The 15,844-nt window shown below is 42.4% G+C and overlaps 1 protein-coding gene across 3 annotated transcripts in view; it reads left to right on the top strand.

Moving 5' to 3' along the window:
- Positions 1–15,623, top strand: part of LOC116315577 (CREB3 regulatory factor-like) — a 43,927-nt gene extending 28,304 nt beyond the window's left edge. For all 3 annotated transcript variants that reach the window (XM_039613205.1, XM_031733905.2, XM_039613204.1), the window contains 3 exons: positions 2,901–2,974; positions 8,132–8,260; positions 8,398–15,623. In XM_039613205.1, coding sequence (XP_039469139.1) covers positions 2,901–2,974; positions 8,132–8,260; positions 8,398–8,513 — 319 coding nt within the window. In that variant the 3' untranslated portion in view covers positions 8,514–15,623. The remainder of the gene's footprint in view (positions 1–2,900; positions 2,975–8,131; positions 8,261–8,397) is intronic.
- The last annotated feature ends 221 nt before the right edge of the window (positions 15,624–15,844 follow it).

The raw sequence follows: 15,844 nt of genomic DNA, 5'->3' as shown, positions 1-15,844 counted from the left end.
TGCTCTTTACTGCCCTCCTACATCCTCTGCACTAAGTGAGAACACTGGAAATGCTCTGTATTGATTTATGAGGCCTTAGTGGGAATTTTAAGAGGGTTTCAGCTTTTGTAATTTGTTGGCAGAAAAGAGAAGCCTGCGGGGCTCTGTGGTCTAGTATCTGCAGTCTTTAGCCCTGTCAAGATTGGTTTTCAAATATGTGCAGCATTTAATAGTTGACCTTCTAAATGCGGGTGGTGGAGGACATGGACGGTGAAGAACACATGGAGACGTGATATCTGTGTGGATTTTAGACCAACAGTTGCATTCATGTGATGGAAAATGAAAGGATCTTGGGAAATGGGTCATGTTTTTACTGATTTGAATTTTTCCTTTGATGATGCTCTCATGTCGTAGAACTTTGCAGATCAGCAAGCCTTAAAAGAAACTACCATACTATGCTTTTGTCAAATTTCAAACAGGCTTTAATTTACTTTACAATATGTCCCTCAGAATAACACACACACAACACTGAAGGTTGAAAAGCTTGGTCTTCAGTGTATTTTTGCATTGCCTGTTTCTTTGTAACAAGCTTACCTTGGATATTATCTTGACAGAATAAGTGAAGGAAGGACGGAGGGAAGCAGAGGAAAAAACAAGAGAGGCGGGGAGATGGAGGGAAGCAGGATGAAAAGCTGAATACAAGGAAATCAGGCAGGATTGAAGAGGCAGACGAGGAGTAGAGGGAAAGATGGGTCATATAAAGTTCATCTTTGCAGGGAGGGAGGGGGAGATTTCAGAATTCAGGACATTATTGCAGGCAGTTTAAAGGAGCCTGGGAATATCTTGTAATTCAAAACATACATTAAACACGACACAAACATGTCATCTGATAGAAAGTTTGGCGAGGACTTAAAGAAATAAAGCAGAAAAAGAGACTGAAGGGGAGGGGAGTGAGGGAAATTTAACGTCAGAGGAAGCGTGACTGCAAAGTCACCGAGTTCATGTTTTTGTTTAGTATGCAGGAATCTCATGTGAAGATTCACTTCTTTTACTCTGTCATAGCTGTGGCTGCGTGAGTCCAGGTTGGGGTTAGTAGTTGGATTAGCCTGACCGCCTTCAGACCTTCCCTCTCATTCTTTTCCCTGCTCATGTCTGAAACAACCTGCCTGAGGCATTCAGGCGGCGCAAAGGAAAAACACTGGGCTGGTTCTTAGCCCTCTCCCAGTTTGGCACAACATTCCAGCCAATACACTTAGCAATGAAAACTGTCCCGGATGCTAACTTACTAACTAGACTCAGCAGGAATGCACCATCATTTGGGAAAGTATTGTTTAGCTTCTTCAGTGACTTCATAATTTAGTGATTTTGACCAGTTAGAAACCAGAGGAGGCACAAATCCATACATCCGCTGAAGTGAGCTCTTTGACGTAATGAAGCAACAAAAGAAGCTTTATTGATAACTTCTTCATGGAAATGAACCTATATCACTGCTTTCTTTCTTTCTTTCTTTCTTTCTTTTTAAGCATTTTATTTGTATTTTGTCGAAGTCCTTCCAGAAGCAAGCCTCCGCACTATTCTGAACAGCAAAATAAATAAAAACTTTAACATTGTTGCCAACTTTGCCAAAAAATAAGATTTTTACAGAAAATACACAAATATTCACACCAAAAAAGGTGGGTGGTAGGTGTTGTATGAACATGAGCAAAAGAAAAGCATAATGATTTGTAATTGCAAGCTAATGTGAAGTTTGAACCTTTTGCCATCGAGTTTATATGAATTAGCTCAAGTTCGCCTGTGTTCAGGAATATAGGAATTTCTGACACCAGAAATAATAGCGGCAGAATTTCAGGCTGAAATCCAAGAACTACTTTGGAATTGCCACAATCTGTAGATTTAACCACAGAAGCAAAGTAAATCTGGCAGTCTTTGACATTACTTGCTCAGTACTCCTATTAAGAAGGTTAATAATCATGTTTCACAGGATGCATAAATTAAGTGCATAAATCAGTTAGAGAACTGCCAACCATCATCAGATGTCATCAGATGTTTTGTAGATTTCCTGCCTGCTGCATTGTCCACAACACCACATTGTGGCTGGCCACAGGTTGGCATACACTTCCAGGTTTCTTAAACACAACCATTTGCAGCCCTTTTCCAAACACATGCATGAACCAGAAGCTTTCAACTTCGTGAACACTTTTCCTACCTTCAGGCAGCGACTGATTTTCATTCAGTACATTACTTAAATCAATTTGCAGCTGTAGGTAATCCATCACAATAAACAGCAAGATCTCTCAAGGGCTATTTTTGGATTTGCATTAAGAACAGAAACTCTATATCTCTATAATCACATTTGCAAATGTAAAAACCTGTGGTACATATTGGAACCTGCTCAGTACTTGGTTAAGTCCCATCCCCGCAGTGATTAGGAACATTTAAATTGTTGTACTGTCGTCCACATCCTCCTCAAACCAGCAGGGACTGTGGTACAAAAAAGAAAAACCTGGCAAGGCTCAAGTCAACATGTGGAGAAACACTGAGGAAATATTCTATCCAGCAATACTGACCTGCAAGTATTTTCTTTCCCTAAGTTTCATTTAGCTCACTCATAGCTGCAGGAAAAGAGAAATTCTCTCCACATTGCAGAAAATAGTCCCCATGAGAGGCATTAATATTTAACATGCGTTGATTGTTTTATTCTCAGCTCCCTTTTTTTCCAACACTCTCAAAACAGAACTGGATTTGCCCTTTTGTGGTGTCAAATGGTCCTTCAGAGGGGTTAAAGAGGTTTTCAATCTTCCTCATGGTTTGGAAATACGGTCAGCGTGAGCCAGCTGACTCAGTAACAGGGTCATGTGGAGAATGGGAATGCTCGAACAAAGTCTAAAGAATGACAGTGTTTTATTTTCCTCTGTTTTCAGGGCCTGCCGGCTGAAAAAGAAGGCCCAGCACGAAGCCAACAAGATCAAGCTGTGGGGGCTCAATCAGGAATATGGTCAGTACTCAGGAAATCACTGGGTATTCTTTAGCAGGGGATTTCAGATGCCTGACACTTCAGACTGTTCCCTGAACATATAGTCAAAATAGTCATTAAAATCCATTCATGTTCCTCTTATAAATTCTATTAATGCATCTAGATTTTTATTTTATGTTTATTTTTATATTTCTGTCTTTTTCAAGTGGGTGACCCTTCTAGCTGAGGGTGGCTAAAGATGATGATATCTGCTTTTTCTTGTGATACAGTTATCTATACAGCAGCACCAAATATCAGCATTATAGTCTAAACTAGAGATGGCACGATACCACTTTTTTATGTCCGATACCGATATCATAAATTTGGATATCTGCCGATACCGATATGAATCCGATATAGTGTTTTTTAATCAATAAAACTGTTTTTTTAATATCTTGCTGCATTTTGTATAAGTTCATACTCAAGTTTAAATAAACAACAACACTAAAGCTATTCTGTTATACCTGTATGTAAAAAATACACTGCACCCAAAATATTTCATAGTTCAGCAACACTGATCAATCTAATAAACTTAAACCTGCTCCATCCTCCCTATTCTGGTATTTTAAAGAGTACTTTGCACTTTAGTACTTTAATTTGATGCAGGGTGAAAAAAATGCACATAAATAAATTATTTTTCAAGAAAAAATAAATAGATTCAACATCTTTCTTCTACAGAATTGCAGAATTCACAGATGGTACTGTCGGGGGAAATTCCCAAATAGAAGGCTGCCAAGTAAAACAGAGACACAGTGAGACAATATAATCAATCACATGTACATGGGTGAACGTCTCGAGAGAGAGTCACACAGTACACTTCTTTATTGCAGGTTATATAGGCATGTAGGTTACACAACAGGGCGGAGGCAGTCTCCGCCTGTTCTCAGAATATAGATTGCTTAACTGACAAATGCATATCTTGCTAAACATTCTGTCCGTACTATACTAAACGTCTGCTTAAGTGGCACTTTCCGTTCCTCTTTACACAGGAACTTGTCTTCACAGGCATTTGATAAGCATAGGCAAGGCTTCATGTTTATCAGGGTGAATCGTCATTCAGAGTTTACACAATTACAAGCAAAGCATATTTGAATAATAAACAAAATCTTTTCACAGGTACTTTCCCAAAGGAAAAAGTACTATAGCTTACTAGGGTAAATTAGACTTAACAGTTACTATATACAGTAATGTGCTTCTATATATTTTACACAAGATTAAAACTTTGGGTGTAAGATTCAGATATTTATTTATTTATTTATTAAAGCTAGACATTTTAAATGAGAATAAAAAAGAAAAGTCTTTGTGCCCCCTTTTCCCTGTTCATGCCCTATCGGCCCCCCTGGCTAAACTTTGCTAGATCCGCCCCTGCACAGTTATCAGCCGTCAGCTACGTAGAAAAGGATCCTGGTGTAGAAAGTAATATTAAATAAATTCTAACAACAGCTTATCAAGGTTAAACGCGCTGCTGTTGTTCAGCTGCTGTTTTCCTCCTTGTGGTGCAAAGTGGGCCAAAAACAAAGAAGAGAGACGGACTCGCGACAGAAAAGCCGATCAGCTGATCATTAAGCAGTTTCATGACTAAAGTAGCAGCAGGAGAGGGAGGGAGAGAGAAGAGGCACTCGCTCCATATATCGGTTGTTAAGCTTAACGTGGGAACGCTTTACAAACATTCAGAGATGAACATTTGCTTTACTTCTCTCCGGGATAACTTCCTCGGAGATGAAATGATGGTTTGCTAGCAAGGCTACAAATACACAGAGCCACTCGATCATGTGACCACACTGCTCCGACGTGCTACGGTTATGAGCCGAGTTACGCTGTGTTGCAAGTTTTGTGAGGTGTTTTTTTTAATGGATCGGATTACATTTTTTATTTCTCGCCGATATCCGATCCAGTAATTTACATCAGTATCGGACCGATACGATACGTAATATCGGATCGGTCCATCTCTAGTCTAAACATTTAGTCAATTCCCATCAACTTTTTGGCTTCTCGCAGTGGTGATGGTGTTCAAATAAATTAGGCTAAAGTGAAGTTAAATGGAGGACAGCAAGAAAATGCAAATCAGCGGCTAATTAATTAAACTGCTACATTCATAAAATTGTCTTGCAGTCTGTTGAGTAACCCAAGCAGAAACCTCGAGGCTGAAATATCTAACCAGTGCTCATTCCTCACAGACTGTCATTGCAAGCTTTACAGCCCACAGTCTATAGTTTACAGTTTATTTTTTTTGCTAACACCTTGCTAACAAAGCTCGCTAGCATTAGCTAACAATCTAGCAATTCACTCTCTTGTTCAAATATGGTCACCTCTAGCTCTGAAAAACCAAAACTCTATCATGGAGGTTTCCAGAAAACCAGTGAGTGGTGTCATGTAGCTGTGTCCATCTTTTATATACAGTCTGTGGTCCCACACCTAGTCCTAACTGCTTAAACATGTGTGTTCAGAAACTTTCTTCTACTGTTTGAGTTAGTGCTACTAACTTGCTACTCTTCCTTAACCTGTTCTATCAAATAGAAGAGAATCTTGGCCTCCTCTATCAATTGTGTGTGAAAATCTTAGTAGATGAACAGTTTCTGAGACAAGCTTGTCTCGCACCACAGCTATGTTTAGTTCAAAGCCACATAAATCAACTTTCCGTCCCATGCTCGGTTTGCAGTTTAGCAGCTCGTCTTGATCATGTCGACATGCTTAAATGCTCTGGATTCCAGCCAGGTGATTGGTTGATCAGATCTTTGAATTGTTGTTGCCGTTAAACGGATGAAGCAGTTTTGTATGTACAAAAGTTAACTTGTAAACATTGTGGAGTCTTTTTTCACTTCAGGTGAGTTGACTTTAGTAGAGGAAAGAAGTGGGAGAACTGGCTCTGCGGGACAGAGGGAGTTTTTTTTCTCATAGTCAAAAAAAACCAAAACATTGTCAAACTGTTGTAACATGAGAGTGTAATATGAGACGGAAGAGCCTGACAATTTAAATTGATAAATGAATGAATGAGTTAATTTATTAATTTGTTTTACACCCAGCGTCAGTTACTGAGAGTAAAACCACATCAGAGACTTTTGTCCACTGCAGAGTGGCACAGTGGATATTTTCCTTACTAATGAAATTTAAATCAAGCTAAATTAGTGAGAAACCATCTTTTCAAATAACACTGAAGATGCTCTGTTTAAGAAAACAGGTTAATGCAGAGAACTGATAGTAACAAGACCACGAGGAGCAGGGAAACCCTTGGAAGTGCGACTTCACCTCGCTCCTGATAATCAACACCTCGACTCTGCCAAATCTATCAGCCCAGTTCTGCCCACCTCCTCCTCCTCCTCGTCCTACTCTTCGTGCTCCTCGTCTGGGTTTCCATCGATCTCTGTGAATTCCAACCTTACTAGCATCAACTTTCTTTGTCCATTTCTCCTTGATTTTCTCTGAACGTTTCAATCTTTCCTGATTTTGGCCCAGCATTTGCTCGCAAAGATTTTACTTGTGGCTTCTGCTTTTGTGTTTTTTTGGGTTTTTTTGCCTCTGACTGGCCCAAATACAGAGCTTAGCCTCACAGATTTCCTTCCTTCCGTTTTTCCTCCTCTGCTCCTGTGTCATTTGTTTTTCGCTTCCATTCACTCGCTTTATATCGCTGCTGTTTGCATCTATACAAAACACACTTTTACATACTTAGCCGCAGATTCAACAGGAAACTTCAAACAAAGAGCACTTTGGCACCATGCCAGTGCTGTGAAGCCTCCGGACTTGCTTTGTGTGCATGGGTGTGTGTGTGTGTGTGTGCATCTGTGCATGTGTGTGTGTCTGTGTGTGCATCTGTGCATGTGTGTGTGTGTGTGTGTGTGTGTGTGCGTGCGCGAGTGTGTGTTACAGAGACTTGGGGAGCAGCTGGTCAGACCCACTGTGGTCCTTCGCCCACACACACACTCCCTGCTGATATGAGCCCTGGACAAAAGAGAAATCACATCAAGGCGAGAATAATGTACACAGACAGAAGGGGTGTCATGGCACCACTGGGTCACATGACCTGACAGTGGAGGGGCCACTAACATAGGAGGTGCCGATGATTCACAGCACTACTATCTGAGCTAAACTAAACAGTTTCTGTTTTATAAGCAAACAAAAACACAGATGTTTTGGGAAAATGTTTAAACACTGGAAAGAGGCATACATAAAGTACGTTTATAATGTTAATATAATCATTTACTGTTAAAGCACTTTTGCTTATTAGAGATGTAAAACAATCCATTTATTTTTAAATTAAAAACTAAGATTACCTCTTCTACCAATCACATGCCCACCCACTGGCTGGGCTTGCTGCTTACCACCCGCAAACCTCTCCAAGTATAGTATTAATAATAAGAAAATTCTTTTTATTAAACGTACATTTTCCGAGCCAATTTCAACCCTAAATTTTCTGCTTTCCCGTGGGCCCAACCAGCTGCTTCTCTGTGCCACGTGTTGTAGCAACCCATCTGCTATTATCTCACAGACCCAAGAAGGATTCCTTTACCAAAAGCATGTTTCTTGACTCCAGATGCTTCATATTACTAGTCAGTATCTGTTGGCCACTGAGCAGCTCCACTTGGACAGTTAGGAGTTGAAGATAGAGGGTTGAGTCACAAACTCACTCGTCTGACCTTTCGGGCACCACTTTCACTCCTTTAGTTTCAGCTTGATGTTTACTTTCCCTTTCTTTTTCTCTCTGCTTTCTCTTCTGCTTTCTGAAAATAAACATCTGCTCCATACCGCTGAGGGGAGTTCTGCGAGAGCAGCTTTGCATGATTGGCAGTTCAAAATAGTTCTTATTTGTCTCATACTGAGCCTTTCTGTAGCCCCTTCAATTCACCCTATCTCTAAAACAAGCTGTTTCAGCTGCTCTCTCTTTGAGCCAATTTACTCCCGATTAGCCACCCCTTGCAAACAGAAGGTCTGAACAGTGAGCTGTATGTTTGACAGCCCTGCACTAAATACTGTAATTTGTCTCATGTAGGCTACTGAAAATGCACGGCTTTGGATTCTGTGGAAAAATCCACAGCCCTGAATGATATCAGTTATTCTCCCTCGACTTTCAGAAACAGAATTCCACCCCTGGCAACGCTTTTCTGACTCACGCTGCTGTTTTTTTTCCCTCTTTTTGCTGCACAGAAAACCTGTTGGGAGCTCTGCTACGGATTAAGGAAGTGATCAGACGGCGAGTGGAGAGCAGCGAGGAAGAAGACACGGACGAGCGAGGGATGACCCAACGCCTCGAAGACATCCTCAGAGAGTCGAGTGGTGAGAAACAGACTAACATTACAGATATGTAATAAGCAGTTTGGATATTTCGTGCTATAAAAACAGGTTTGATTTTGCTTGTGACTTGTCCTTTTCTTTACATCGCACCTCCTAATTTATCTCCATGGCTACCTCAGGTCCCTTAGTTGCTGGGCGGACCAAAGACTTTGTGCAGAGGATTTTGGCAGCCAGCGCAGGCGGTCAGAACCAACGCAAAGAGCCCCCACAGGACGGGGATGAGGCATCGGGGTAAAACCCCAAAACAGCAGTCCCGTTTCTCTCCGTTCCCTCTTCTTCCACCCCCGCCCTCCCAGCACCACCAACCTGTCGAGACCAAGCTCCTCTACACTTCTTCCGCTCTCACGTCGTACACATTTAAGCAAAGAGACGGCAAAGTGGGGAGGCTGGGAACCAAGAGGAGGTGAGGAAGAAGAGGAAGGAGTAGCCTAAACAAAGCGATAGTAAATTGCTACCTTGCTCCTGGTCCTCTCCTGTTGGCCCTCCAAACAGCAGCCGTCTTCACCGCTCTGTCTCTGCAGGCTGCACCACAACCACCACCAGGCCAGAGCTGCTGCTGCTGCTGCTGCTGCTGATGTCTCTGTATTCTGTGTTCTCTGTGTGTGTGCGTAAGTGTGTGCGTGTAACATACTGTATGAGCGTGTATAGTGTTCCTCTCTCCCTCTGTGTGCTGTATTTGTACCCCATTGTGCCTATGAATAGACATTGCACTGTTTTGTAGATGGTCGTAGTTGTTGTCAGGGGGCCGTTAGTGAGCCGAGGGCGAGGGGGCATTTGAGGATAAGAGGAAGTTCTAAAAATAAGGAAGTGGGAGGAGCCCAGGCACGGGAAACAAAGAAGAGGGTGTGTTTGTTTTGTTTTGCTTTGGTTTTTTTGGTTTTTTTTATAGGCTGGGCTCCTATAGAAGCTCTGCATACCATTTGAATCGCACCAGCATCTGAAATGAGACCCAGTACCAGACCAGTTGTCAATGGTAACTGGTGGAAAAGTCCTCAGAGCTTTAATAGTCACCCATCCCTCTCTGACACCCCCGTCACCCCATCAAAATGTAAGCAGAAATCAAAAGAAAAAAAAGAAAACAAACTGCACCTTAATTTAAACTGACCAAAGATAAGTGATACTGCTGAACCACTCTGCCGCCTCTCACCACTTCAGATGCTGCCAGCCATTAACACACCATCCTGTCCTGCAGAGAGAGGGGTGAAGTGACTGAAACACTTTTAATTCTTGTCCTATTTACCTGCGTGCATCCTTCAAAGATGGACATCGCCTGGTAGACTTAGGTCCTTTTCACGTAAATGCACTACCGTCACGGACCCGAGAGGCCGTGGTGTAGCAGACGGGACTTGACCAAACGGCTTGTCGATTGGTTGGCCGTCTGGCTCTGCAGCCTGGTGCTCCTTTAGCTGATCTGTGGAGGATTTATTTTTTACCCCAAAAAAGGGAAGTGTCCTCGATGCCTGCCCCAAGCCCTCTCCTCAACCCCCTGACCTGATTATGTAGCGCAATTTCCTGACTTGCAATGACAAATAGAGAAAAACACACACACACACACTTGTAGAGCTAGAAAGCAAATAATTTGTTTTTGTTGATATGATTTTGTTGTTATTTGATGATGCCACAGCCCACAAAGTGGGCGTCAGTCTTGAGAGGTTTGAGAAAAAAAAATCTGCCTTTTTTTTTCTTTTTTTCTTTATTTTTCTGTGGTCTCTGCTAAAGCTGGAGACCAACCTGTCCACACTCTGTAAATGTTGTTGGACGCTAAAAAAAAAAAAATTAAGACCTTTGAATTGCACTGTGGTAAGAGCAACAAAGCACCTTTGAAGAGGGCTTCAAATCCTCCAAAAGAGAGAGGGAAAAAAAAAGACTCTTGGCACCTTTTTCTAAAGACAGATATTGATTGAGAGACTTGAGGGCACCAAGCGCTTTGCGACCAACTGCTGGTTTGGGCTTGTTTCGGTATGGTGCTACTATATGATGACAGAAAAGTCATGCAAACACATTTGGAGGCATGAGGCAGTAACTGCTGACTGGGTTTTGGCCTGCGAGGACGTACTGTTGTAATAGGCGGTTTGTTTGCATAATGACGCCTTTCTCAAGTGCCTGGAGCTTAAAGCCACAGGGACCTGTGTTATTAAAACCTATTACAAGGTAAAACTTAACTCGTGACTGCTGCGCCAAGCTTGGCATCACTTGACTTTACTTAGAAGAAGAAGAAGGAAAAAAATGCAGGCTCATCTGGGGTCACCAAAAAAAAGGTGAAGCAGAATGTTTTCCTTTTAAATTAAGTCTATACATGGAAACCTACATTGTTTTCACGTATACATGGAAATCTATTTGTGGAAACAGTAGAGGGCACTGGTTTCTGTGAACATCATATCTGGGAAATATACATAGGGGAGCGGCTGTTCACGGAGCAATTCCCTTTTGTTTTTTAACCTTGACAAGCTCCCATCTGGGCTGCATTCCAAAGCTGCTGTTCTACACACTGCCCCCTTTCTATGGAAAAAAAATTGGAAAAACAAGACATTTCCTGTCTCATTTAGGAACGCAGCGGTTCAATTTAAACTTCACCTCGTGGACGTCTTGCTTGTTGTCATTTTTTTAGAAGAGTGAGGGGCAGCTTAGTGTCGCTCCTGCTTTTAGTTTTCTGCATCCGCTCTGTTCTGGGAAATGTTGCTCATGGCTGTATAAAGCTGTACTGTAAACAGAGGATTCCTGTTGCTCAGCTGGAATGGCTTCCTTGTGGAGCTTTGCTGCTGGTGAACAGAGCGTTGAGGCTCTGGTGCCAAAGACGGTCTGAGAATGAAAAGATGCCTGATTCAGGAGCAGGAGGCTCTAATGTCAATGAGGCGTCCTCAACGTTACCACAGAAACCCACTCAGGCTTTCATGTGATCATCCGTGAAGAGACGCGTGATCTCGGGGAAGGTCACTGAGTGCAGCTAAAGGTGTGCACTGCTACACCCATAACCCCCCCCCCCTCACACACACACACACGCTTTCTCCCGGGGGGCTGGGAAGCTGCTGATGCTGCCAGCAGAGTCACGGGATCGTGCGCTGGCAGCAGCTCATGCAACAACAACAGAAAACAAGAGGAAAGAGCAGAGAAACAACTGTGCAGATCGCCGAGCTTTAAAACGCTCTCCCACCCATCTGTCACGTCAGAGGAGGAGGATGAGGTCTTTGTGTTTAAAGACTACACAAGTTTGTACAGATATTTTCCTTCGTTCAGATCGCTGTTACGTAACGCAGCACACCATCTGCTGTGTACATTCATCTATATGCCAAAAACTGCAAACAGTTGTAACACGGTGAATTCCTGCCTCTGATCCAAACAGAAAAACAGCCGGTTTTACACAAGTGGTGCGCTCATCTAAGGGCCTTAACTGATGCTGTAGCTTTTTGTATTGTGGAATATCCCTTTAACTGTAAAGCTTTAATAGGGAGTGGCCGGTCTTGGCAAGGCCACTTGTTTCTGTTTCTCACATTCCTGATTCAGTTCCTCTGCAGAGTTTCTGTTTGTGTGCACCTGGAAGGAGGAGAGAGAGAAAAGTGAACTGACCCAAAGATGTCAGTCGTGTGGTCACTGTTCACTTTTTCACGGTCAGAACAGGCCGAGCCCGGCCCAGGCTCAGCCACAGATCTGCTGGGGTTTAACAAACAGCCCAGAACAAACAGTCTCGGCTTACAATTTTGTCCACATCTGACCCAATATAGACAATGACTCTGCAGAAACTGGACGATTCTTATCTGACTGGCTTCCTCGTCGGGTGTCACCATCTGCCAGACGCAGAGAGAAGTAAACAGTTGTGAAACTAGCCTGTCGCTCATGTGCACGTGGGCTTTTTCTGAGAAAGTTCTGGAGAAAAGGGGAAGACGTTGAGTGGAGCTCTGGGTCCAGCTCAGCAGTTTAGGGAATGGTGACAGTTGAAAGTTAGGGGCTTCTGCATATGTGGTATACAGAGAGGACACACGTCTGAGGCTGTTAATGATTGCCACCATTGTGGAAATTTCCACTGGATACGTGACAGGGAGGTTTTAATCTTTTCATCCATTTATCTCAGCAGACAAAGTTTCACGTTTCAAAGCATGTATTGTTGACTGTTGACATTTTAAACGTTAGAGGTGCATTAAATGCTGGCACGGAAGTATAGATACGAAAACATGCAATATAATTAAGGCAGGTACTTATTAGAACAACAACAACAACAAAAAGCCCTCTGTGGGCTTATAAAACAGTAAAAGCACTGTATCTCATACTGCAAATAGGCTGGTGAAAGCTGTGGTGTGTGGAGATGCTCTGCTTTTGAAAGACTTCCAGTGGAATTTTGAACTGCAACCAAAACATGAGAAAATGAATTAACTGTAATTCTGGTCATAAAGTGATTTCACAACCGAGATGACCAGACCGTCCCTTTTTCTGGCTTCTGTGAACAGGATTTTATTTCATTGTAAAGTGGAAACCTGTGGCTTTCAGTTAGTCTGTTATCTTCAGTAACTGTTTAAAATCATGAGATTAACCGATTGTTTTGTTTTTCGTTTTTTCTTACACTCGGACTTTTTATAGCTGCCTGAGAAAGAAGCGTTAACCTCTGTGTGTGCCGTGCTTGTAAAGTGTAGCTTAAATCCTTGAAGCAGGAGTGTTAGGGTGAGAACAATTAGAAGTGGTTGACCTTCCTAAGCTTACATATGGCTGCAGTGGCTTTTTGGACCAGGCATTCAGGCCCTGTGGACCCGCTGGGCTGAATAGACTCATCAGTAAGACTACACCGGTGGGACGCTGCTGACCTCCAAGTGCCCGTCCCCGCTCTGCTCCGCTGCTCGCATTGTTGGAAACACTCTGGCTTCTCCAGTTTCAAAGGCAGAGGAGGCCAGAGAAGCGGCACTTAGTCAGGGACCCTGAGTAGTTTATCCGAACCCTTCTAATCCCCACCGTCACCTCCACCCTCTGCCACACTCTGATATCTTTCAATCGCCATGGTGGCCTGTGTCTCGATACCCCACTTCCTTTATTGCTGACCTGGAAACTTCCATCTGGAAGGAGCCAGATGGGGCCCAAGTGTCAGTTTCAACCTACAGGTCCATATTACTTTTCTCCATCAATTAAATTGAAGTGGAAGGAGCTAGACGAGGCTTGTTCCAGTCGGTGCATCGTGTGTTATCATTACATTTAAATCAGAGAGCGGAACATCTGTTTTTGGAACATCTGGCAGTGGTTGTTTAAGGACTCTGACCCAGCTTCTTTGTATGATTAACAAGGTCCTACTTGTGCACACCATGTTCTGCCAAACCTAGATTGCTTGCAAACTTAATGATAAATTATTGAACATTTTATTCAGGCAGGAAGATACCACAACTTCAAGACTTTAGAGGAACTGGATGGTGCTTTGGGAAATACTGTTGCTAAAGGTTAAATCGTACCTTCAGGTCAGTTATGTGTGAGGTTTTGGTCTTGTGTTAAAGCAGTGGTTGCAATGTCATCTTAACTAATTTGCTAATCTTTTATGTCTTTATCAGAGTGGAATTTGAACTCTCGCCATTAACATTTTGGCAGCGGCTCTGTTGTTCTTTTTGGAGCTGTATTTAGGCTAAAGGGTGAAGCATTGGGCTGTCAGCTGAGGCCAGCAAACTATATCAAGAAACTGTTTGGTTACAGTACCCACAAAGAGATTACTGTTAATTAGGTATAAGTGATAAAATATTCAAATTGCAGTCATCAAAAGTCAAACACAGACTTGTTGAAAGTTAGAAAGCCACATTGCTTGTCAGATAACTCTGTTAAAAAATTCTCAAAGGCAACAGCACCACCTTTAAGGCCGGGAAATGCAGTTCAGGGGCCCGAATGAACCAAGCTGAGGCTTAGCTAGATTCATATGTCCAGCAGAAGCAGTGCGATCACTGTCCGCTGGCAGTCTGAGGAAGAATCATCTCCCTACACTTAGCTCCGTTTCCAGGTGGAGGACGTGTACAGTCTGATACAACTGGGAGCTTCTCTTGCTTGTGCTGTTGTTGGTCCCTCAGCCAGCTGTGGAAAACAAAAGTTAGGCATCCAAGGAGCTGAAGGGAAACCGAATGTTAAAAGCAAGAGAAAGTGTCACTGTGGCCACTCTCTGTGCTTTTCATGCCGTATTTTTTGGATCTTGTCTGGAGTTGGTGAACCCCGTTTGTGCAGACAGACACACTTAAACAACTTCTGCTTTAGGAAACAGTCATTGCCTAGAGCTGCCCGTGTCTGCACCTGTCAGTCAAACTGGCCATGGCCAGAAATCCAAATGGGTGAACTGTAGTTGCCGTAAAGTGGGAAATTAGCTGTAAAGACCAAAACTGTAAATTATACCAGGCTGTAAACATGTTAACTTCATAACAGAAGTTGGGCATTTTAACATGGGAGTCTATGGGGATTGGCTTGCCTTTGGCGAGCCTAAAGTTGCAATTAGACACTTCTGTGGTGCCTTTGTTCTTCAGCCACAGAAGCTGGTGTTTAATAGAAAAGTCCAAAGGAACCTTTCATTTCTGTTAAAAAAGTTATTCCTTTGTACTTTTCAGGGGAAATACAGCTGATGTTTTGGCAGGACAGTAACGTATGCAGTGACCAAAAATGTAGACATTCATATTCATTTTCACAGAGCATTTCGTACTACTAGTGGGTTTTGGAAACCCGCCTGGTTGTAGCATCCGATACGTTAACAACGTGTTGCACATGTATTGATGACATAGCCGATGGCAGCTGAGACACACCTCGCGGCTTAAACCAAAACCAAGTCAGTCGTTTCTGTCCAGATTGATGATGAGTCGAAACCAAAGGCCAGCTGTGGATGTGAGCAGTTTAAAAAAACAAAAACAGAAAAACATGTCTCATTAGAAATGAAATAATACTTCAGTATTCTAGAGAAAATTCCTGTGGAGAGAATAAAGAGTGAACAATCACATCCCTGCTGGTTCTTTAATCTGTCTGAAAACACACTGAAAGATGGGAGGAAAGGAAAACTAAGAGACTAGCAAACATTCCACAATGCCATGTCATATACTGTACAGCAACCCTGTCTCCTCCTCTTCCCTTTCTCTCCCCCTCCCACACCCCTCTGTCTGTCTCTCAGTAATCCAGTAATCACAATACTACAGTAATACTTTGGACCTGTTAACACATTAACACATCTTTATGTAAGTCAGTACGTAATCCTTAATAATAATCAAAAAAAAAGAAAAAAATACAAGAAGTGCCGTACAAATAGAAGCCTAATATTTTTTGTTTTTGTTTTGTGTGAGTGTACTGTACACCTGTATAATGTATATTTTAATATTTATATGCAGCTGTTGTATTAAAGTATATTTTTAAAATAAAACATGAGTTTGTTCTTTTCATGTTTGTGCAGTATGTCCGGTTAGAAAGGAAGCATGTGGTGATGTTTCCTGTATTTAATGTAAAACTGTGTCTGTGCTAACTTTTGTAAACACTTCAGTTGCTGTTTTTACCCCTTCTTAGTGTGACCAAGACAGTGTTATCGATTTAATGTGCTGTTTATTGTTTCTCTTCATTTCTCCGAGTGGCAGCCACAGTCAGGAT

Source organism: Oreochromis aureus, linkage group 6, assembly GCF_013358895.1.
Source record: "Oreochromis aureus strain Israel breed Guangdong linkage group 6, ZZ_aureus, whole genome shotgun sequence".
In the NCBI taxonomy this organism is placed as follows: Eukaryota; Metazoa; Chordata; class Actinopteri; order Cichliformes; family Cichlidae; genus Oreochromis; species Oreochromis aureus.
The sequence above is the reverse complement of the archived record's forward strand: the minus strand, read 5'-3'. Positions and strand labels throughout refer to the sequence as shown.